At 39.6% G+C, this 24525-nt stretch overlaps 1 protein-coding gene and 1 pseudogene across 2 annotated transcripts in view; one reads left to right on the top strand and one right to left on the bottom strand.

Annotated features, from left to right (window-relative positions):
- ITPR2 (inositol 1,4,5-trisphosphate receptor type 2) overlaps positions 1-24525 on the top strand; it is a 444505-nt gene that overhangs the window by 225902 nt on the left and 194078 nt on the right. For both annotated transcript variants that reach the window (XM_037144844.2, XM_053662176.1), the window contains 3 exons: positions 4801-4991; positions 6268-6410; positions 12540-12648. In XM_037144844.2, coding sequence (XP_037000739.2) covers positions 4801-4991; positions 6268-6410; positions 12540-12648 — 443 coding nt within the window. The remainder of the gene's footprint in view (positions 1-4800; positions 4992-6267; positions 6411-12539; positions 12649-24525) is intronic.
- LOC119048960 (ATP synthase F(0) complex subunit C2, mitochondrial-like) lies at positions 2763-3849 on the bottom strand (annotated as a pseudogene).

Raw genomic sequence — 24525 nt, 5'->3', positions numbered from 1 at the left:
GAATAGCTGCCATTGGGCTTCATTTCCACTGGTGTTGCTAGGAAAATATTCATCGAATACTTCTTAGTGTAGGTTATATTCGTAGCAACAACGCTTATTTGATGCATGGTTGTATCTAAAGTCCCTGATTCCTAAAGGGGAGATAAATCCCAGTCGCCCTCCCTCGTTTGTTTAAATGGTAGTGAAAACTGGCTGTACTATGTTTTGAGCAATAGGAAGGTTTATAATTTCTGTCACAAAGAAAATAGCATATAAGCAAGGTTGTCCTCTGACTTGTAAATGTTTAGAGCAAACTCGCTTATGTACAAAGCAGCTAGAAAAGAATGAGAATCTTGCCAAGATGTGATCATGGTGCAGGATTAAGTATTTATAAAAATATGTGCAGCTTGGCAGTGTCTGTCCTTCAGATGGGACAGGAGTGCAGATGCTCTGCTGTGAGTGATGGGGAAAAACGACACAGTGTTTGGTTTGGAAAAGGGAAATGTATAGTGAATATGAGGAAAACATTCACCAGGGAAACTTGGGCAGTGGTGCAATCGATCGTTTAGGGTTGTCTTGGAGGTGTTATTATTGTCATAAAACTTCAGGCTGAGCTCTTGTTTAAATTGGTAACTTTTTGTATGGGTAGCTAAAATTGTTTATTTTCAAAGAAGTTTTTAAGTATCTTTCAACTTCTATACTTCTACTGTTGTTGCTTCCCTTTCATTTTATGAAATGAGCCAGATTTATTCAGTCCCCTTCTCTCCCTTCATTCTTTCCTTCTTATTTTCATTCATTTAAAAAAAAAGTCTTGCATGGACTATCATTATATAACTTGAAATAATATCCTTGTGTATCTTTCTCTTGACTTAGTGGCTTTAAATTATATCTATATGCTTATGAAAAATAAGGAAATTAAAATACTGCCTTCATTTTTACCCTTTCTTCTCCACTCTATGTTCTAATTATTGCTTGATACATTATAGGGTTTTTGTTGTAATAATTGTGACGTTTGCATTCTATCTTGAAATATAATTAAATATCTTATAGGCTGATAAAGCTTAAAAATATATTTTCAGAGCTTTATAATGTTATGATGTATCAATAGCTTTCACAGTATAAATATTAGAGACAGGAAATATAGTGCTATGATATTGAAACTTTTCCCACTGGAGAATTTTCTAATCACTAGTGTCTAATAGATCTTCCATTTGTTTCTAGTTGTATTCTCTTCTTCATGTTTACAGCCAGTTGCTGTGATTTCTGGTATTTACACTGACATTTGCCTGGATACCTTTCTTGTTTTTTAGAGGGAGAATTTTTCATAGGGTTTCAGAGAAAATTTTCTGAGCCTTGCATGTATGTTCTGAAACATTTTTACTCAGGTATCACATTTGATTTTTAGTTTAGATGGGCATAAACTCCTAGGTTCAAAATCTTTGTCCATCTGGTCTTCAAAGCCATTATTCTACTTACTTCTCTCATTCAATACTGATGATGGGAAGTCTGGCACCAGTCTGAATCCAGTCTCTTCTCGGGATGTTTTTGCAGTTTTCTCTTCACTGTTGGCACTTATATCAGTGTTGTAGGGCTGCCATAACAAATACCATAACCAGATGAGTTGAAACAGCAGTTCTGGCGGGTAGATCTCTGAAATCAAGGTGTCAGCAGCATCAGGCCCTTTCCCAAGACTCTAGGGATGAGTTTGTGCCTTTCTCTTAGTTTCGGGTGTTTGTTGGCATTTCTTGGCTTGCAGCTGCACGAATCCAACCTTTACCGCCCTCTTCACATGATGTTTTCCCCTCTGAGTGCGTCTGTCTCTCCCTCCTTTCCTTGTGTAGTCACCAGTTCTATTGGATTAGGGATCCACCCTAATTTTGTGTGACCTTGACTCAACTTGATTACATCTGCAAAGACCTTGTTTCCACATAAGGTCACATTCATAGATGCCAGTGAATGGAACATCAACGTGTGTTTGTGTGTATTTATTTATTTGGGGGGCCACAATTCAACCCATAACAGCATTGTAAAATTTTACTGGAATATGGCCAATATGCCTGTTTAATCCTGCTTAACATATAGTCGGCCCTTTCAGTCTAGTGACTTAACACCTTTCTTCAGCCTGAGAAAATTATCTTTTATTATTTGCTTAGTCATTTCTTTCCTTCTATTGTCTCTCATATTTCTTTCTAAATCTTGTATTTGTTAGATATCTCACTTCCTGGATTTGCTCTCTTTATTTCATATTCTCACAGTTTTATTTTCCCTTTTGATCTTTATGTTTTGTGTTCTAGAGGATTCCTTGTCTTTTCAAGATTATCACCTTGGTCTTGGTTCCCCGCTTTTTCCTTTTCAGCCAATTTCTGGAATGTTTATTTTGGCAATCACAATTTAATTCCCAAGATTTCTTTCTTTATTCTGATTTTCTAATTTTTTGCATGCAGTATACCTTGAATTCTTTGAGGACAGTAATTAGTATTGTGTCCTTCCCTGAATCGTGTCTGTTTTTACTGGGGCCAGTTCTTCTCGATGCCCTTGGTTTTCCCTGTGAGTCTTGGTGGTATGTCTGCAGTTAGGTAGGTCTGTAATGACTGGCATAAGTTTGCACTGCAGTTTTGAAGATGTGTTTCTCTCCCTCCCTCCCTTCCTCTCTTTGAATACAGCATTTATTTGTCTTCCCCCTGTCAAGCCCTGAGCCAGGCTACCTGGGAGGAATAGGAAAAGACACAGACAGGGCAGACAAGTCACAAGAGGAAGAACCATGGGAGGTGGCAATGGCTCCTTCACACAGTGAAGAGGATGGGAAAGGCCACCATCAGGCAAAAGAGCCCACTGGCCTCCGAGAGGGCAAAGCCCAGAACGGCACAGGGGAGGAGCTTCGGAGAAGGGTTCCAGGACTAACAGATGATGAAGCTCTCAAACACAGCCCTGATTCCAGCCCCAGAGCCAGCCACCCTGACTGTGGCAGCCCCAGCCCCAGCGGCCTTGGCTGCTGGTTAGATGGCACTGGCCTGAAAACTGCAGCTAGAAATAAGTGGGGGCAGGGGACATGGGGCTGCCAAGCTGCTGAAGCTGTCACGTGTGAGCATCTCTGGTTGTTTCAGCATTACTGCAGACAGTGGCCAGCTCAGCAGCTGAGAGGTGCTCCTGGATGAGGGGGCTGGGGACAAACTTGGTGTAGGCACACTTTTTTAGGGGATGAGGAGCTGTGGCAGGAGAGCTGCTCCCAGTGCAGAGAAGACAGAAATTGAAGGTCTGTTTCTCTACTTACTAACATTCTCATATAAATGACAGGGCTGACCCAGAGGGAGGGGCTGTGTAAACGATACTCAGGCTTCCTTTGGGTGTGTGTTCATGTGTGTGTGTGTGTGTGTGTTTGTGTGTGTAGCTGAAAGACAGTCTGGGAATACCAACAAGTGTTCAAATAAGCAGGGCTTTGCTCAAGGGGTTGGAGTCCTCTGTATCTGGACGCTGCCAGAAGCTTTTTCTGGAGCCACCTCTTCTTTCTCTCCCATTCCCTCTTCATTTCAGTAAGATCTTTGGAGTGACTTCAAGCTCTATGCCACTTCTCTATCAAGTCCTAACACTTCCTTCTCTCCAGGCAGATACTCCACTTTCTGGAGAGAACATTCGTAGTTTCCTAACTTTACCCTCTGAGTAAAACCCACTTGTGCCAACTGCTCTGTTTGTGCTCATCCGAGGGAGGAGGGCCTTCGGTCTGCAACTGTTCAGATGCTGTTCTTCAGCGACTTCCCCGGATGACTGCCCCAGACCTGTCAGCACTCTTGGTGGTGGTTGGCTCTTTGCCTAGGAAGACCTGTTCTAACTTGAGTCTCTTCTCTTGCTTCTCTGATGGACTAAATCGACCATCACTCTACTTGCAAAAAGGCCTCAATATTTCTGTTTCCTCATGGCAAGCATTTTCATTTTTTAATATTGTCATATAAGTGTGATAAAATATAAATTTCAGTTGATTTGGGGGAAGTAGGACATGTTCTGTGTGCTATTTTCCAAAGCAGAATTTTTATGATTTTAACTTCAAAAATTTATTTCTTTCAGGTATTTAAGCCCTTAAAATTCTACATGTATGTGCATGTGTGTACACACATAAGTACACACTGATTATATTAATGGATGGACTGGCAGGATTTTCTTATGTGTTTTCTTTCTGCTTGCTTGTTTTCCTTGGCACCTGGGAAGCTACAAATTTGCATGGTTGTTATACAGGTTTTTTCTATAGTGATGCTGTACAAAGTACAATTCAAACATTAATCATACAGAAATCGAATAAGTTCTTGAATGTTTAATGAGACCACATTAATAATTGGTCCTAAAGTAGAAATAATTTTAGATAAAAAGCTTTTGTAGTTATATAAAATAATTTAATGGATGAGTTTAAAGATTTGATGCTTTTTTTAAACTAATTTCATTGAGATATAATTAACATAGAACATTATATTAAGGTATACAGCATAGTGATTTGCTATAAGTATGTATTAATAATAATAACGATGGGTTTGGGGGGAATAGTGAGGGGAAAATGCAGACAACTGTAATTGAACAACAATAAAATAATAAAAAAAGAAAAATAACAACCATTATAAATTTAGTTGACATCTGCCACATAGAGATGCTTTTTGATGAAAACTTTTAAGATCTACCTTTTAGCTACTTTAAAATGTACAATACAGTATTGTTAAGTCCCAGAATTTATGTATCTTACATTTTTTTCTTTATTCTTTGTTTATAAGGTTATTTTGATAATGTGTAAGAAACTTTAGTTAGATTAAGAGGAAAATATGTAAAATCTTTCTTTTTCAGCAAAGAATCGTGGAATTGCTATTCCAGTGGATTTGGACAGCCAAGTTAATACTCTTTTCATGAAGAGCCATTCAAATATGGTGCAGAGAGCGGCCATGGGCTGGAGACTGTCAGCTCGCTCTGGGCCGCGCTTCAAGGAAGCTCTTGGAGGGCCTGCCTGGGATTACAGAAATATTATTGAGAAGTTACAGGTACAGTGCTACCATGAAATGGCATTACTATTGTCCAAATTATGTTTTCAAATATGTGTCATTACATAAACAAAATATAGTTGAAAATGATCAAATTCTAGTTGGAGACCAAGCTTTACGTTATAATTTCTTACCAGTCATATTGAATTACCAGTCATATTGAATTTGTACGACCCGTATAAATTCATTTTGCCTTAATTATCTCTGTAAAGACCCTATGTCCAGTTACAGTCACATTAGGAAGTATTGGGGGTTAGAAACTCAATATGAGTTTTGAGCAAGACATACTTCAACCTAATACAGACATCTTCCCACCCATGTGATTATAGAGAATTTCATGGAAGCAAGTCAGGGTATGGTGTTGCAGAAATGGTCAACACATGAACTGGAGTAAATATTATGATAGGTCCCACGTAGATTGATTGGTGGAGGTTCAGAGTTTTAATAGATGAGCATTAATGTGATTAAAAAGACAAGTTAGGCTTAATGTGAGGAACTCAAAGGCTATAGGTCATTAAAATTAGGGGGGGAAGTGCTGTTATATGTGATTAAGCAGCTATTGGTTTGCAGGGCAGGATTATCAGGAAGAGACTAAAGGAAGGCAGATTAGTTAAGAATGACTGAAGATCTCAGCTATGTAGTGACATGAATGAAATGAAACAGGTGTTACATGCAATAGTGAAGGCAGGGTCAGCAGACTTGGTGCTGGTGGATGGAGACGGAGGAGGTGGGAGGCATTAAAAAGGGACTGATAATCAGAGATGAGGTGATATTATTGTCTCTTTATTGTAAGAGGCAAGGAATTTATATATTATTTTTATAGTATATCAAGGAATTTCTCCATTGGAAGAAATGGTTAGTTCTGGATTACCAATGACACATAGAAAATGTTTTCTTTTTCAGCTCTCCTGCAGGCATGCTCTACTTTATTCCAATTCGATGAATACCTGTCATCTCTCCATTATAACTAAACACTGTAAGGGCTGTAACAGTGATTTTATTGACTTTTCATCTTGTGTGTATGTCCTTAGAAGTTATATAAGTTACCCACTCCTCCCTTATCTTATAAATAACAAAAGAGACCCAGGCAGCATTGATAGAGAACACCAGACTGTACTTAAAGCACAGGCATCAGTGCCATGGAAGGCGGGGGGCATCATCTTCAATGACATTCCTACGTCTCATTCCTGGGTAGTATTCTTAGGCTTGTCACATCTTCAAAGGATAGAGTCTGATTTAGGTCTTCACATGGGTTCTCTTTTGCTTTTTTCTTTAGGATGTGGTGGCCTCCTTGGAGCAACAGTTCAGCCCGATGATGCAGGCTGAGTTCTCAGTGTTGGTTGATGTGTTGTACAGTCCGGAGCTCCTGTTCCCTGAGGGGAGTGATGCAAGGATCCGATGCGGTGCTTTCATGTCCAAGTAAGTGACCGCAGTCTGTGATGCTGCTAGTGTTTCCACACTGAGCTGGCCTCTAAGATTCCTGCATTTTACTCTGCTGGCAGGTGACAGTCCCCAGAGTGTGTCAGAGGTCTAAAATCCATGTTAAAATATCCTTCCAAAATAGCTAATTTGATTTGATTAAAAGTCATCGAATTTTACTACAATTTACTGAAAGTGAAATGTGTCATTGCTGGGCACAAAATATCACATCAAATAATGTTTTGGTTCTGATGCCTTTCTATACCTATATGGCGTGTGACCTTTAAAAGGATTTTTATCTAAAGTCACCAATTTTCATTAACATAGAAAGCAAATGGCGCTGACGTTTATTGAGGCCTTGGTATTGCCCTGTGTGTGTTTACCTATTTTATCTAATCCACACGGACACTCAGAGACTGAGAGGTCAGCCTCATTGGAGAGGGGAGAACACCGAGACTCATATGTGCTTCAGGTAAAGAGCTGTTCGGTGTCAGACTCAGGACCTTGCCATGTTGTCCTTTGCAGCATCTACTTATTTCTCACAGCATTTTTGTGGCATCGTCAGATCTGTTATAGCTAATATGTTTATTCTAGACTATTTCACTTTAATAACGCTAAGTGATAAATTTCAAGGAAGATCTGCAAATATAAGCAGTTGTGAGAAAAAGTAAAACTAGCCTCAGAAAGAAGAGACACATCTTATCATGGAGGACACTTCATTGAGTGGTTTGCTAGTGATCCCTTGTAGGTTCAGGATGGCTAGTCCTTCTTGGGGAGAGTATCTGGGTGGAGAGTTGGTTGAGGCTGCCAACCGCCTTGACTATCACCCATCACAGCTAGTTCCTGGGTGGTTGAGGATATATGGCAATTGCTGAAAGAGGTCTCAAACCTTTTCTATTGACTGTGATGTACCAAGGCAGAAAGAGAAGGACTATGGGACACAAGCAGTGTGTTCATTTCTTTTACCAGTGAAAGCTGGGATTTGGAGAGAGAAAACAAGATATGGGATGAGAAGAACGGCCTACAGGGATTATGCCGAAGAATAGGTGGAGTGTCTACATTATGGACAGAATCATGGATTGCTGGCTGTAGACCCACAATATTTTAAGGGACTAAGAAGAATGTGTCTGGACATTTGCCAGCTTTGGTTCATGTGTTGTACACTCCAGAACTGTTCTAATTCTTAGTAGAAGATTTAACCAGTCTTCAAATAAGAATTTTTATATCAGGAGGTCCAGAGTGTATACAAAACTGATAACTTTGGAGGCCATTACAAAGAAAATGAAGTAGAGGTGTTGCCTAGTAATCTACTATAAAAATAGGGTCCTTGAAAATTGCCTTCACCTCCTATGAATATATATTGATTTTTAGAATAAGGGTTAACAAGTAGGTAATAAACCTGAGAATTTTAACTCTAGGAAATAAAATGATGCTACTAACAATATGGAATGGGGGCTGGCACACTGTGGCCTGTAGGCCAAACTGGTAACCTTGATTATTTTTGCAAATCAAGTTTCATTGAAATACAACCACACACATTCATTTATGTATCATCTGTGGCTGGTTTCATACTGCTATTGTAGAGCTGACTAATTGCCTCATCTGTATGGCCCATAAAGCCTAAAATATTTACTATTTGGCCCTTTAGAAAAAAAGTTTGCTCAATGTCAAGAATGAAGCTGTCAATACAGTAGCTATACATAGCGATTTAAATGAAAACTTAAAAGTAATTAAAATAAAAATAAGCAGTTTACTTCATGAGTCACATTTGCTACATTTTAAGTGCCCAATAACCAGATGTGGTTAGTGACTGGCAACTTTGATAGCACAGATACAGAACAATTCCGTTATTACAGAGAAAGTTCTGTTGGACAACACCGCTCTAGAACATAAAGATACAGGTCCTGAGAAGATGATATAAAATAACTTTGAGTATCAAGAAATACTGACCTGTGCTCAAGGTGAGGAAAATCTGTTGCAACTTCAGGAAAAAGGTATCTCACTGACTTTAGTGGTTAGAGAAGAGATTTTTGTACTGTTACAGTTGGGTTATGGGCCAGAGGCTCAGGAATGTTTGTTTCCTGCCCTAGGTCTTATCCTACTCCTTCCTCACCTCTGTGAAGAGCCAGAGGTTTCATCTGCAAAGATATCTATTGAAATTAATTTTATTAATAGCTCTGCAAGGGGTCTGCATTACCATGCAGTGCTCTCTGGTAGAGCTTAGTTAGAGAATATAGTTGAGATCTAGGGCTTGAGTGGGGCTTCCAACTTTCTGAGATGAATTGAATTCTTGAACTGTTGACTTAGCTGGGTCTGCTGGAGAGTGTGAGGGATACATCTGGGGACAGAACCTGAACTTCCATATGTACTTAGTTACCTAGCATGAGAGAGGAGAGAATGAGGGGAGAAGAGTGTAGGTCAATGTGGGCGTCAACCATTAAGGGGTCTGGTTAGGGTCCATTCAAATAGGCACTAGCTCTTCCTTTATGAGGAGAATCTCAGTGTTTTTCAAATAATAACTTAGGGAGGAGAGACAACTATTAATTTAGAAAATGAATGAGGAAAGAACATAACATCATCAGAGTGCATCTCATGTAGTAAAGGTAACTTTTGTGTTAGTTTTACACACACACACACACACATACACATTTACATGGTGGGTTGTGAAACTTGTTTTTTCCTTAGATCACAGATAAAATATTTAAAAGCTATTGATCTAACTCAGCGAAACATTGTATGATAAATGAGCACTTTGTAGAAATCCCTAGCAAGTCATTCATACGTAGATATAGATATATAGATATTTTCAAATGTTTAGTGAATTAAATATTTTATCTATAGACAAGTTCAAGAGGGAAAGAAATAAAAAGAAATTTACAATGCCTGCTAAATCTGTTTTCATGCATTCAAAGACTATTATGTGAAAGAAAGGACCCAATGGCAGAAGTTTTAGAGAGACGGCTCTTTTCCTTGCAAGAACGTCCGAGCAGTTAATCTGCCAGCTGGGCCTGACAACATGGACGTATGCACCCTGCCCAGACGTAACAAGTCTGAAAGGAAACCACTGTTTCTTCACTCCTTCAGCATGACAGAGATGTCCTGCCCATCTCTGTCACTGCCTTAAACATGTCACTGTCCATCTACTAAACTGGTCTATAAATGTCAGGAGTCTACCATCTCCCCTTTCTCCTCTTCTGCCACTGCCTATGTGTCATGATTTGCCAAGTCTTGGCTATTTTATTTTATTATTAATTTTTATTAAAATATAATTGACTTATAACACCAGGTTAGTTTTAGGTGTCCAACATAGTGCGTCAACATTTCTGTACTTTACCAAGTGATCACCAGGACAAGCCTAGGAACCCTCTCTCACGTGCAAAGTTCTCGTGTCATTATTGACTGTGTTCCTGTGCCACACGCTACATCCTGGTACCTTACGAACAGAGCTCGGAGTTTGCACCTCTCATACCTTTTATCTTTGTGCCCTTCCTTCTGCTGCCCTCCCATCGAATTTACCAGTTTGTTCTTTGTATCTGTGAGCCTGTTTTGTTTTGTTTGTTCATTTGTTTTGATCTTTAGATTTCACATATAAGTGAAATCATATGCTATTTATCTTTTTCTATCTGACTCATTTCATCTAGCATAATACCCTCTAGGTTCATCCAGGTCATTGCAAATGGCAAGATTTAATTCTTTTTTATGACTGAGCAATATCCTATAGATACATATATAAGTATATGTAAACATATATTGAAATGATGAAATATATATATTGTATGCATATCCCACATCTTCATCCATTCATCTATCAATGCACACCTAGTTGGCTGCAGTATCTTGACTATTGTATATAATACTGCAATGAACATTTGGGGTACGTGCATTTTTTCAAATTAGTTTTCATTTCCTTCAGATACATGCCCCACGGTGGAATTGCTGGGTCATAAGGTAGTTGTATTTTTAATTTTTTGAGGTAACTCCATACTGTTTTCCATAGCGGCTGCATTAATTTATGAACCCACCAACAGTGCATGAGAGTTCCTTTTCCCCCACATCCTCAGCAACACCCCTAATTGCCTTTCTGATGACAGCCATTCTGACAGGTGTGAGGTGTTATCTCGTAGTGGTTTGATATGCATTTCCCTAGTGATTTGTGGTGTCAAGCATCTTTTCAAGTGTCTTTTGGCCATCCATATGTCCTTTTGGGGAAATGTCTATTAAGATCTGCTTCCCATGTTTTAATGTTTTTTTTTAATGTTGTGTTGTATGAACTCTATATTTTGGATATTAACCCACTGCATAGGCTGCCTTTTTGTTTTGTTGATGCTTTCCTTTGCTGTGCAGACTTGGCCTGTCATTTCTGTTGGCTTCTTGTGCCCTCGCCCGATCACATGCATGCTTTATCTCTGGCTTTGTTCTCATTCTTCCACATCATCTTTCCCACTGCCACTGATGCATTTTTTCACATGTAGGCAGGGTCATTCAGGTCTTTTAAAACAGCGGTTCCCTGTCTTTTACAGAGTCCATTCCAGACTCTTTAGCATATTGCTCCCGATTGCTTCTTTTCACACCACATCGCTTACATGCGCCTCTCCCACGACATTGTCAGCTGCCCGTCCGAGCACTGACTATCATTTCCTGAGCTCGAGGGTCGGTTTTCTACCGCTGCCCTTCGTTCATACTGTTCCCATTGCAGGGATGCCTTCTGTCTCTTCCCTCTTCCTCCCAGGTGAGGTCTTCATCATTAAATGTCATCTCTTCACCGAAGCCTTCTCTGTGAGCCCTGGGCAACTCCCCCAACAGAGTGTAATAGCTTCTTTGCCTAGTTTGTGGCATCACCAACACCTCTGTTACAGCACTTATCGCGTGACCCAAGAGGTGCCTGTGTGCGACCCAGTGTTGCCGGGACTGGCCTCCCAGTCCTGTGAGGCTTGAGAGATTAGCGATCTCACGTCACCAGCGATGTCACGTCACCGGAGTGGTGCTTCAGAATCTTGGCTCTGAAGTCAGAGGGATCTGGGACTATTTCCAGATGCCACCACTTAGTAATTGTGTAACCAGAGGCAAGTTGCTTTATTTCTCTGGATCACAGTTTTCTCATTAGTAAAATTAGTCTGATAGTGTGACCTGCAGCATTGGCTTGTTGTAAGGATGAATTAAGAGAATCCACGAGAAGTCTTTAAATATCACTCTGACACCTGAGAAGCCACTTACTAGCCATTATTATTGAAATTTCACTTTCCCCACATTAATCCTGTTATGTCACTGAAATCAGGTAATTCCATTGTATTCTATATCAGTTTGCTTTTTTGAGGAAGACGTATCTCACAGGGTCATTTTACAAACCAGATTTTTAAAGAGCTATATGTGTGAAGCTAACCTATAAATTCTGATGATGAGCGTTTTAGCTGACTTTGAGTTATTAGGGATGCTGTGTAGCTGTATTCCTCAAACTTTTCTCCTCACAAGACACTGATGCAAAGGTTACCAATATAAAATTATGTAATTCGAGTTTTTGTTCAAATGATAGCAAAAAACAGTAAATGGATAGATGTTTTAATGTGCCTTTTTTGTTGCTTTTGTTTTTGTTTTGCTTCTAATCACAAGAACTGCTTGTTACTATCCGCCTTGGACAATGAAAAACAGCACATTATTATTCATGGAAACTGGAGAGCAGCCCATTGTGCTAAGGTTGCAGTGTTGCATACCGCTGCTTCTACTATAAAACTAAAGTAATACAGAGCATAGAAATAATATAGCATAACATAATGTGATAGAATGTAGTATACTGCCAGTATATTTCTCTACCAGTAAAGTTGTTTTAGTTCATGTGATGGGATTAAAGATAATCAGTGTTTCATTGTTTTTCAGAGTATTGTGTCCCACTAGATATATGGTACCTGAGTAAATGTAGAAGCACTGAGGTATTCTGTCTGTAACACAGAGGATGCTACATAATACAAACTCTATAGCTTAAGTGTAATTAAAACTTTTTGAAAACAGGCATCTATCTTGTTTACTTCATATTCTCAAATAATAGTGTGATTTATTTCCCTCTAGCCTATGATGGTAATGTATAACCTGAAGAAAAATCACTGTTGTACTTAAGGTTTGATGTTTTGCTTTAAGGTTGATTAATCATACAAAGAAACTAATGGAGAAAGAAGAAAAACTGTGCATTAAAATTCTTCAGACTTTACGAGAAATGCTAGAGAAGAAAGACAGCTTTGTGGAAGAGGTATTTTTAAAAATTTTTTAGTATTTGAAAGTAAAGTTGAATTTCTAGAATACCATAACCAATGAATTACAAAGGGTTATTATATAATTACTGGGATTACACATTAATGCCATATGTACTTAGATGCATTTGTTAATTTGAGTTTTTATGGTATTTATCTCTCATGTCTGCTTTCAGTTAAGACACAATGAAGGTTGAAGGCTCAGGTGTTGATTTATTTGTTTTTATTATATTTCATCTTGAATATGTATATTTTTCTCATATAGCTTCCATGAACCGAGCAACCTTTTTTAACAGTGAGCAGCTGAGATGCATCATTAAAATTGTGTATAAAGTTCTGCTATGTAATGAAATGTTCTATGCATTTTGGCATGTTTATTTTTATTGTAAATATATGTTCATGTCATTTTCTATAATATTTTGCCAATTATTACAAAATACTTTTTAAAAATAAATGGGATAGTAACTTTCTATTCTTAACTACATTTAAATATTGCACAAATGACTTTTAGGGAACATCAGCTTAAAGATAATAATTGTCAGTGTGTTATTAAAAATGACAGATCAGGTGCTTATTAAGAGATAGCTAGCAATGTGTTTAATACCCAAGGTTATACACTTAAATATAAAATATAAATCTAGCATAGGGTTTTTTTAGCTATCTACTTTCACTTTTATGTTTGGTTTCAAACAAAATTTGTTCCATGCTCCTTAATAACTTTTTGATCAGTTTCTATAAATACTAATTTTTGATGTGTTAAAATTGAAAGGATTTTATCGATTAATTTATGTATATGCTATCAGATTCCAATGAGATTGTGGTTGTAGGTTTTTCTTTTTTTAAAATGAATGTTTCTTGTAGGAAAGAACTCCAATAGAATTTTGAATATTAATAGAAGGCGTATAGCTTTAAAATACTCTGAACCACATGCTTGATTCAATAGTCAAACTGACTTTTGCTTTACACTAGTTCTCTTTATCACTTAAATTATGTTTGGAAAACAATCAAAAGAGACAGTCACTGCAATTTTAGCAAATGTTGCTGTGATACAGAACTCAGGGAAAAGTTTATGTTTGTGTGTGTGGTATGTTTTTTAAAAAATGACAGTTCCTTGGGACATTTTGTTGTCTTTCTCTGATTCCTGAAAGTATTGCTGTAGGTAGTTTATTTCTGACTATAGTGCTAGATCCTAAAATAGAAATATGGGGTCAATATAAATTTTGACAGAAATGTTAGGTTTGTAATAACAGTTAACTTGTGCTTAACAGGAGGGAAATGATTTACCTTTCAATATTATGTAACAAATTATTATTGAATTACTCTAAAGAAAAACAGGAAAGATAGCAGGTACGATTTTACTTTGACTAGGCAAGAGTATTTTAGCACATTTCCTTTACCACCCTAAAATAAATTATATTGGCATCAGTTTCTCCCTCCCACCCCTCCCCCGATGATAGCTGGGCTTTCATTATCTCTAGTCTACAAAACTCCAGTAGTCTGGTTCCCTAAAACCTTCCTGATGGGAGGCAGGGCTGCTGTTCTCGTAACTCCAAGGGGTGCCATTTGCATGTGCTAAAATTGGGATGTCACCACTGAGACAAAGCCTTTAGACAAAAGTGAGGATGAGAAGGGCTAGTTGGGGTGATTCCTTCAGTCATCTAACATGTATATTGTGAGCAAGTAACTGTTAATTGTCGGCTATTGTTCCTGGGCACCCGGAGGTACAGCCATGGATAACACCGTGCCTGGCCCTTGCTAAGGGCCGCCATAGGGTACAGTTCTCATGCCAGTGAACTCTTTTGTTTTAAAGATTTTATTTATTTTTTTAGAGATAAGGGTAGGGAGGGAGAAAGAGAGAGTGAAACATCCATCAGCGGGTTGCCTCTTGCATGCCCCCAGCTGGGAACTTGGCCTGCAACCCAGACATGTGCCCCAACCGGTCATAGCACCAACGATCTTTCAGTTTGCAGGCCAGTACTCAGCCCACTGAGCCACTCCAGCCAGGGCCCAGTGAGCTCCTCCAGGAGTCTGCAGACATCATGAGAGCATTTCGGACGCCTTCAGGGACTCTGCGCTGTCTTGGTGTTCCAGGCCCTCCATTAGATCTCCTATGCTTTCTGCCCCCACCCTTCCTCATCTGTTAGCGTCCAGAAATCTGTGTTACTCAGTGTGCCTGAGAAGCCCCTCAGGCTTTTCTTGCACAGAACCTTGCTGCCTCTGGAATCATGAGTTGCTAAAATCCAAACCAGCCTTATACCCCCAGTGTTATCTTGTGGCATAGCTAATGGATAGTGCTTACCAAGTGTTCCATCCAGCGGTGATTACTTTTTCGTTAGAATTACCGAAAGACTTTGTGTCTCTCTTTTATGACCCTTCGGGCTCTTTACAAGTATTTAGTCCCATCTTCTTCTTTTATAAATGACGTCATTCAGACCCAGAGAAGTTACGTGATTTCCCCAAAGTCACCTAGCAAGTGCCAGAACGGGGTTTAAATTGGAACTCTTTCTTCAAGGCCTAATCTTATTTATTAGATCATAGCCAACTTTTAAAAATATTGTATCACTATTAATAAAGATTAATATATTTTGTACAGCATGATCTTGGCTCCAACTTTTAAGTCATAGGCAGACAGAATATAAGATAGATTATAACGTCCAAAATGGATACAGGCTTAGAAAACATCCAAGAAAATATTAAATAATGTGGAAATGTCGTCATTATTTAACTAAGAAAAGAAGAACCTGATAGAGACTTATAAACATCATTCCTTAGTTTCCATGTCTCCTAAAGACAGAATAAGAAAAAAATCTATTGCTGAAAGAATTCTAGATTTTGGATAGCTTTTTCATTCTAAGTTTGGAATTAGATTTGAAGTGAGAAGCACTTCTACCAGTGGAAGTAGAAGACTTTTCTTTTCCCAGGAAATTTAAAGGAATGCATATTAGGTCTAGAGTGATTCAGATACGGACACTGGGAAAGAGTCAGGACTGGGTTATCTCTACGTGTTGTCACTTAGCCCTGCTTAAACAGCTGCTGCTCCGTTGCCCATGACAGTGGAGGGCAAGCCATCAAAAGACGCACCCATCTGGGTGACACGCCCCTGAGTAACCGATTCTGAAATTGGCCAAAGTTATTATCGTACAGCCCATGTGCTCTCAGAAGGAACCCTGATTACCAGTAGTGGGATGATGGCTGGCTGCGTTCTCAGGATTGTATTAGTTTCCTACTTCTCAAAACATTAGTGGTTTAAAATCACACAAATTTATTATGCATAGTTTCAGAGGTCCAAAAGCTAAAATCAAGGTGTTGGCAGGGGTGCGTTCTTTCCTGACACTTTAGAGGAGAATCTATTTCTTTGCCTTTTCTAGCTTCTAGAAGCTGCCTGCATCCCCCGCTTTGTGACTCCATCTTCCATGTGCAAAGCCAGCAGAACATAGCCCCGCTCTGTCCCCTGCCCACACTGTCACTTCTCTTTCTCTTACTCTGACCCTCCTGCATCCCTCTTACAAGGACACTGTGATTACATTGGACCCACCAGGATAATCCAAGATAATCTCCCCATTTCAAGATCCTTAACTTAATCACCCACAAAGTCCCTTTGCCATGTAAGGTGACACATTACAGGTTCTGGTGGTTAGGGCATAGATGTCTTTCAGAAGGCTATTATCCCATCTGTCACTATGCTCCTTTTACTGACAGTGAGAAATGACGGGTAGAATGTAGAGAGCTTACCTGTGGCTGATTAGAATTACTGTGTAGGGCAGCAGGACAGTTTAAGCATGAATGAATCCTTTAAAATGCTTTAAATTTATATCACTTAGCGGTTTTCAAATTATTTTAAAATATTTTGCTACCTTTCAACAGCAATTCCAGGAAGTATGTGTCATGGGCCGCGCACTGCATTCCATCACTCAGGTCACCCCGTGCCTGGCTGTCTAGTGCCCCATCAGCTGGGTTTCTGCTGTTTGTGTGTTGGAGCGCTCCCAAGAGACCTTGGAGAGTTAAACCAAAACAAAGAACGCAGACCAGGGTTTTTCACATTAGCTGTCCTAATATTGCATGTAAGACTTGGTCTATTTAAATTTAAAATGTCACCTGCGAAGAAAATCCCTATTTTCGGTTCTGTTTCTTTGTTCTCCAGTACCAGAAGTAGCGTATGTGTAGCTGCTAACGTTTGGAAGTAGAGCAAGGAAGCATGGCTTCCTGGTGGAGCCTGGTGCCCTTGAAAGCAGTCCCTTCCTGCCTTTGACGGTTCAGGTTCCTGAGGTCACTAGCCTTCTCTGTAGGAGATGTTGAGGAAAGCCAGCCTTTAACTACATTTTATATGATAGTTATCTTACAAACATTTATAATTTACTATACTTTGGATTACAATTTCTAAATTAATTTTAATCTTCTTTCTTGTTTCACACTCCTACGTTTGTGCCAAAGGTTGAGAGATGCATTATCTTGAAGATTCTCAACAGTGTACTAATACGAGTGAAGGAAAATGTAATTTTCTGTTACACGTATTTATATGTGAGGTCATCTAGTAATCACATAGGTATTGCGTGTTATAGTATGTTAAAGTATTTATTTATATTGAAGGATGAAACATGAAAATTATCCACGGTCTCTAAGGGGGAAAGTTACTTGAGTTTTATAAAAATTCCATGTAGGTATTCTTTGTTTAGTCAATTCCGATAGAAAAGCAAAAAATTACAAAGAACGTAACTCTTAACAAACTTGAGAGCTCAGTATTCCTCTGGGATTGGTGGTATTTGAAAGGCTTTTAAAAGATAACAACAGCAGGCATATTTATTTGCACCTAAAAATATGTATATTGGGAAATCTGAGGAGGGAAAGAGAAGGAATGTTTTAAAATGGTTTTAGGGCAGTGTGATTTCTAATGTTCTCAACCCTTAAAGCCGTTCTGTTCTGCTCCTGTGTCCCTGACCTCTCTGCCACGGAAAAGGAGACACCTGTTGAAAAGAGGAGCTTCACGAGAGCACCGTGCCTTTGTTTTGTGGGTTTAAATGTATCTATGTCCGGATCTATCAGATGGGACTCCAGGTGAAAAGAGCTATACGGATTGAGTAGAGGTGGGCCGATGGATCGGGGTGGAGAGAGGGGGGATTGTTGCAGGAAATAAGGACTGTGTTCATGGGGATGGTGTGATTTTAAGGATTTGGGGGGGTCACTTTTCTTTATATTACATACTTTACTATATATTTTCATTAAGATTTCTAGAACATTACAAATTTCATAAAAAATAAAGCAACATATAAAAATTCTAAATAGTAAAGGTTACAGACCACTGGTCCTAAATGTATCAAATTTGCAGCTTCTTTACTTTAGAACTGGAAAAGATAATGAGGACTGGCAATAGTCACTGATAGCCTGTGGAACTGGAAATTTAAAGTCACTTTCCTTACATTGTAGTAAAAGAAGTTGACCTATTTCAAATGCCAATCATAATTTTCTCTGCAAATATATCCCTATCTACTCTTAAATTACACTGACAGACCTATAATTTATAAAACAACAAAGATGTTTAGTCAAGTTCTGTATTCTTAAAATGTTCATGTTTAAACTGTCATATATTCTTGGAATACTATTACAGAGAAAGCCTGAAAAAATCTCTACAATAGCTGTGGTGAGGTTTTAAGCACTGGTTGTTATAAAGTAATGATAGCTAGCATTTATTGGGAGCTTACTCTATCTCAGATACTGTTCCTGATCCTTTTTATGTATTATTAATCACCAGCTGTGTGTTAGAGGAAGTATTATGATCTTTTACTGTGAGGAAACTGAAGTGTGGAGTTTAAGGTCACACATCTAGTAGGTGGAAGAGAGCTGGTATTCCAACCCAATCACTTTGTCTCCTGAGCTCCCCTCCTAACTAGTAGGTTACAGCCAATCAGGGTATATGACTCCTATTTTCTCATACAGTCAACTAAATAAAGTGAAAAGTTCTTTAATTTTACTCTTGTTGAAATTGGCACAGATGTACTGGAAAGCATAAACCATTTAGTCTGCGAACTGCTTAGGAAAAACTTGAAGATTTTAGACCAAGCTGACTGAGGACACTATGTTGTAATAGTTGCAGGGGATTTTTAAGATTTATGTTTATAGATCAATAGCAGAGCTCCCAAACCCTATCCTGTGATCATGGCCTATGCTGTGAGTAGCCTGAATATCAATATAAAAACTCTAAACAATACAGTATAAGAGGAGCGTTGGAGTCAGCCCCTTGTGGGAATGTGGCATTCAACAAACGGCACAGCCTCTAATTGAGAGCTGTGATCTTTACCAAAGCCCAGGTGGGGGAGATGGTATTTACACACCGAGCAGTGATGGCCCGCAGTGCCTTCTTGGTTTGAAAATTGGTATCTGGAGGGAGGAGGAATAAAGATCTTTAAGAAATGATGCCCTGAGTTACTTTAAAGATATATTTCATCTTTTTTTTAAAAAAAAAACTGTAGACTTTACTGTCAGCTGAGTTAACAAGAATTTATTCTTTTCTTCAGTAGGAAAATTATTGTAATTAATCTTTTATTTCTGATTTTGAGGAGCAGCAGAGTCAGTCAAAATTATACCAAGAAACTTAACTCCTCCATGAAATATACAGACCCACCAGTCTCAGCAGGAATTGCATTGCTGTGAATTTGTGATTTTATCGAGCTCCTCTACTGTAAGAGTCTTGCAGAATCATTCACCCTCTACACATACTCTCATTTCACTTTCTAGGAGGCAAACAAATTTAAGTAGAGTTTCTACACAGGGTGCACTGTAGCTTAAGTATTTTGATAGCTGTTTTGCTAAGGGAAAATACATTTCAGTTTTAGAATCGGGTGCATTTTGTAAAATTCCTCATTAAATATATTTTAGAAGTGACTGCAATTTTCCGTAATGTTCTAATGTTGTTTGAAACTGGATACAATAAGAATGCTGCAGTAATTCATTACTGTTGTATGCTGTATCATCGTAATCATCCCTATATTGTAAACATGAGTGTGTGCATGTTGTTTTAATGAGATGAATACATAGTCAGAAGTATGAAAATATGTTGATGTCTCCTTACAATAAGAAATCTCCTTACAATAAGAAACAACATGAGTGCATGCTTCCACTGGAATTTTTATTTTATATTTTTGTCCTGGCAACAAAACTTTGCTCAGTGAAGGTGGGTACAAAGTAACAGTGGCTTTTAGATGTTTACTCCTGACTTGCAGGGCTGGCTTGGTAGCTTGGTCGGCTGTAAAATGACAAGTTAATCAGATTTATTAAAGTCATTGTAACCTTATTATTATAACAATTATAAAGTCCTTAATGACACTTTGCCTTTACTTTCCCATTTTAAATCTGTGGACATTATTGCCTCTGTGGTTTTTGAGGTATGCTGTGATTCTGAAGAGACCAATGACTAGAAAGTCATGATGAAAATATTACCAATACTAAAAATTTAGCTAGGCTTTTATTGCCTTCAGTAAGTGTAAGACATCTGGTAGTTCATGATTATATTTGAGCAATGATATATGGTTAAAAAATAAACTTGGATAACATAAAAAATAAAGAAAAAAACAAAGAAAAAAGAGAAACATTAAAATTAACATATTATTAAACTATCATGTTAATTATTTCCACTTAAATCTAACCTAAACTCAGGAAGCATTCCATGATAACTTTCTTTTATCTCCATGCTATTACTGGTTTGCAGTTATTTTAACACTTAAAAGATTATATGTCTGTTTAGTGCAGACGTTTTACTATCATGCCTTTTGAAGATTTTCTTTGCTGTTTTTGTTATTTTATTTATTTTTTATCCTCAGTGAGGACATACTTATTGATTTTATAGAGAGGGGAAGGGAGGTAGGAAAGGAGGTGGGGGGCAGAGAGAGAGAGAGAGAGACATTGATGTGCCAGAGAAGCATCGATCAGGTGCCTCTTGCACACCCCCCACCCAGGCACTGAACATGCAACCCAGGCCTGCGCCCTGTCTGGGAATTGAAATGGTGACCAACCAACTGAGCCACACCTGCCAGGGCGTTTTTTGTTATTTTAAATAAGTTAGAGACTTTTTAGGATAGGTCTGATGCATAAGATGAAGAAGTGCCCAGAAGGCCTTCTGAGGCTGAGCTACTATGAGGGCACACTGTACTTCTCTCCAGTCCCACACCACACGCCACACTCCAGGGCTGTGCCACTGAGGACAGAGACTGGAGATCTCACTCACTGCAATATTCCCTGTGTCCAGCATTGCACTCTGCACGCAGTTGTTGCTTCTTGCTTACTGACTGATTGGTTTACAGAATAGGAATAAATGTTATCGACTCTCTGCAAGTACAGCATGTTGCCCTTCACTAATCATATCCAAGAAATAGATTCTGGAAGCATCATGTCATGCTCTCCTTTGCATCTCTTTGTAACTCAGGAAATGGCAGGTTTCTTGATACTTAACACCACTGCCAAATCCGGCCAGCAGCAGAGAGAGCTGCAACACAGGGAGCTGGTGACGGAGACTTTTTTGCAGAAAGCACCATGTCCGACAGGCTTTGTATTTGTAGTCGTTGCTTGCTGTCTGGCTTGGAAAGCAAAAGGGGAAGAAATGGGGATGTCCCCAGACATCATAACAATGGGAACTCAGCCAAACTCAGCCAAGGGAGCCTGGGACAAAGGAAGGATGACCGGATATGAAGGCAGACAAATGGGAGAAAGGCTGCAGCCGCTGAACTTCCCTTCCCTGAGAAGGACAAGCAAAAGACACAAGCCACAAAGGAAGTGGGGACAGCCCACTGTGAAAACTAGAACATGGTAGTAACTAAGGCCCTGGAGAGAGGCTTAGACACAGCCACCTGAACTGGGAAGCTGAGTTTGTCGGATTAACTAGAGTAACTAGCCGCTGAGTCTACCATCTATTGCAACATCAGGCTCTCCTGCCACAGGACAAGGTCGGTGTCTGGGACTGCTCTGTGCTGCTATGTTGTGGAAAGGAACAGGGAGATCAATGTTGGGGTGTGATCCATTTCACTTCTTCTATCAGATACACTCATCTCTGGACTAGTATCTGGACAGGTCTTCAGAGAGTAGATATACAACCTCCTTACTGCGTGTGGCACCAAAGCACCATAACTACTGTCGTTTAACTATTGTTGACGACATCTCCAGAGAAGCTGTCTGAAAAGCTTCTGCAATGTGTGTGTGTGCTCGGACCCTCATAATAAATCTTTTTGTGAGGCAGTCTTTTTCTCCAATTTATAGATATGAACACTGAGGCCCAAAGGGTGGAAGGATTTAGTAAGAGTCATACTATTTGTAATGGGCAAAGCAGGGATAGGATTCAAAGTTTTCTGATTGTACTGGGTATACGAAGCTTCTCCACATGGTAGGGAATTAAAAATGCTGGGGGAAATAAATGATCATTTAAATTCAATTTTACATTTTGGAACCACCTCTTGGAGACTTTCACTCCTTTGACTACCTCTAGAAGAAGGCTCAAAGTTCAAGAAACCTTAAAAAAATAAAAAGGGAAATGTATTCTCACCCACTTTCATTAAGTAAAGTATGCTCTCTGAATGACAGTCACAGCTCACACTTTGTGGTGTTTACTAGCTGATAAAAGCCAGATACCTGCATAAATGGTTCACAGTTTTAATTCCCTTAACCCTTGTAATAATACATTCAGGAAATTGCAGTACAGAAAGGTAACAGAACTTGCCCAAGGTCACACAGCAAAAAAAAAAAAAAAAAAAAAAGTGACAAAACGTGATGGAGCCAGGATGGAAACCCAAGCCATCGGGCCCCAGCGCCCTGTTTACAATCACTACGTGAGACTGTCTTTCATTACATTCTCAGTTCAGCTAACAAAGCTGTAGGAATGTCACCCATGGCTGTCAGAGGAAGACAATTTCCTTGTGAAAATAACATTACCACCTGAAGATACTTCTTCTTGCATTTAATGATTTTGAGCATCTGCCCTTCACTGATTCCTTCAGGGTCGGCTTGGTTTCTGCACATTTCATCCGGTGCTTGGGAGTCACAAGCCTTTTGTTTTTTAAATAAATCTTAGTTACTCACAATAAAACAGCACACAACATTTTGAATGTTTACAGATAGCTCAGTGCAGTTGTTGGGTTTATCTTTCCTCAGTCGTGGCTAGCTTTTGGATGAGTATTTAACTAAAACTCAAAGTCCACATTATACTACTTGTACATTGATAGCAGATGGAAAGCAAATGTGATGTGTTAATGAACACACGTAGCAGCTCGGTCTAATGCATCTGTGGTACAAAACAATCCAAATGAGGGCATGTGAACAATTAAAATGAGGTCAACTGCGTATAATAAATATCACATCCATGGAATAATGCTGAAGATACCGGCTCAGAGACAGGCAGTTACTGTTGCCAGCTTTCCATCCCAGGCATGAACTGCTTTCATTTTCTCTCAAAAGGCCAAAGTACAGTAGCCAGGGAAGTGCTTCCTGAAAGGTACGTGGGAACCAGCGATAACCTCACACTTGGGTATAACTGAGAAGGATACTCTCATCAGGCTTCCCACTGTCGCCCCCCCATGGTGCGTGCTGTTATTTCTTCATTCATGCCTTCTGCAAATAGGCTGCACCGTTGGTAGAGTTGGCTGAGTCCCCTGCCCCCATGGCAGAGTTGACAAGGCCCCTGGCCACTAGACCGATTGCCCATGCTCTCGGAAGGCAGTGTTGATCTCAGTTCCACCGTGCTCTTACCACCTACCCCGGCCCCACGGTTATCTCTGTGATGTTCTGTGCCTCCTTGCCCTGACCTGCCCTTTCTCTCCTCCTCTATCTCGAAGGCTCTTCCTCTCCTGCTCCTTCCCACTCAGCAAACACTCCACTCACAATCCTACCTCTTTCTCTAGGAGCTCCCTCCACTTTCTTGCTTTAAATGAAGACTCATCGTCCCCTGAGGCCACCGCACTTTCTCAGCAGCTCTGTCAAAGGGGCGTCTCTTTTCTCTCTCATCCACCATGTGAAGAGGCTTTGTTGCTTCTCATTGTCATTTCTAGACTGAGTCCTCTGCCCTTTAAAAAAAAACTCAGCTCCTTTGAGGGTAATCAAGGCCCTCTGACTGTATCATCCTGGCATCTGCCAACATCCTCGTCACTCCCTGTTATCCACCCAAGATTTGGAACCTGGCTCACATTCGCGTCTGGGCCCCAGACCTGCCATCATCTGGTGTGGTTTTATTCCACGTGGGCTGTGCATCCGACACTCTGGTTTCTCAGGGCCTTGACCTCTGCAGCTGCACTGACCTTCTGCCCTCCACATCTGTCACCCACTTTTTCAGTAACACCTGGGAAGTTTTCATCACCAGGGACTGGTGCTTCGTAATAGCTAGTTCAGGCATCCCACTGGCTGACCTTTACTCTTTCCCATTCAGCTTGCTTGTTTAGCTGCCCCAGTGATGACTGTCCTTTGACCTAATCAGAACCACTGGCCTCTCTTGTTTCCCAGTTGCTCAGCTCACTCCTTTCCTCTGCTTATTAACTTGAGGTTTCAGAGTCAGAAACCCAACTGTTGAGCAGCTGTTTAAGACAGGGCATAACAAACAGTCCTGGCAAAACAGCATGGAAGAGGGGAGGGGTGGTTCCTTATGAGAGAATTGGAGCATTGTTGCCAAAAGATGGGGGAAAGGATGCCAGGCAGGCCAAAACAAACAGTGACCACTCCAATTTCTTCTGTCATTTCTTCTCTGGGCTGATTGAGTTATTTAGATTATTTAAGTTATTTGGCTGATTTTCTATTCATGTTGCACTTAACTCTGTATGCTACTTCTTTCCAAATGCAACCAGAAATCTTGGCTCACAGTTCCTTTGACAAAAAAAAAAGCTTCCACTCACTATGTACACAGGCACGCTGTG

Source organism: Artibeus jamaicensis, unplaced genomic scaffold, assembly GCF_021234435.1.
Source record: "Artibeus jamaicensis isolate MK-2021 breed Jamaican fruit bat unplaced genomic scaffold, CSHL_Jam_final contig_233, whole genome shotgun sequence".
Lineage (NCBI taxonomy): Eukaryota > Metazoa > Chordata > Mammalia > Chiroptera > Phyllostomidae > Artibeus > Artibeus jamaicensis.
This window is presented reverse-complemented; position numbering and strand designations above follow the sequence as displayed.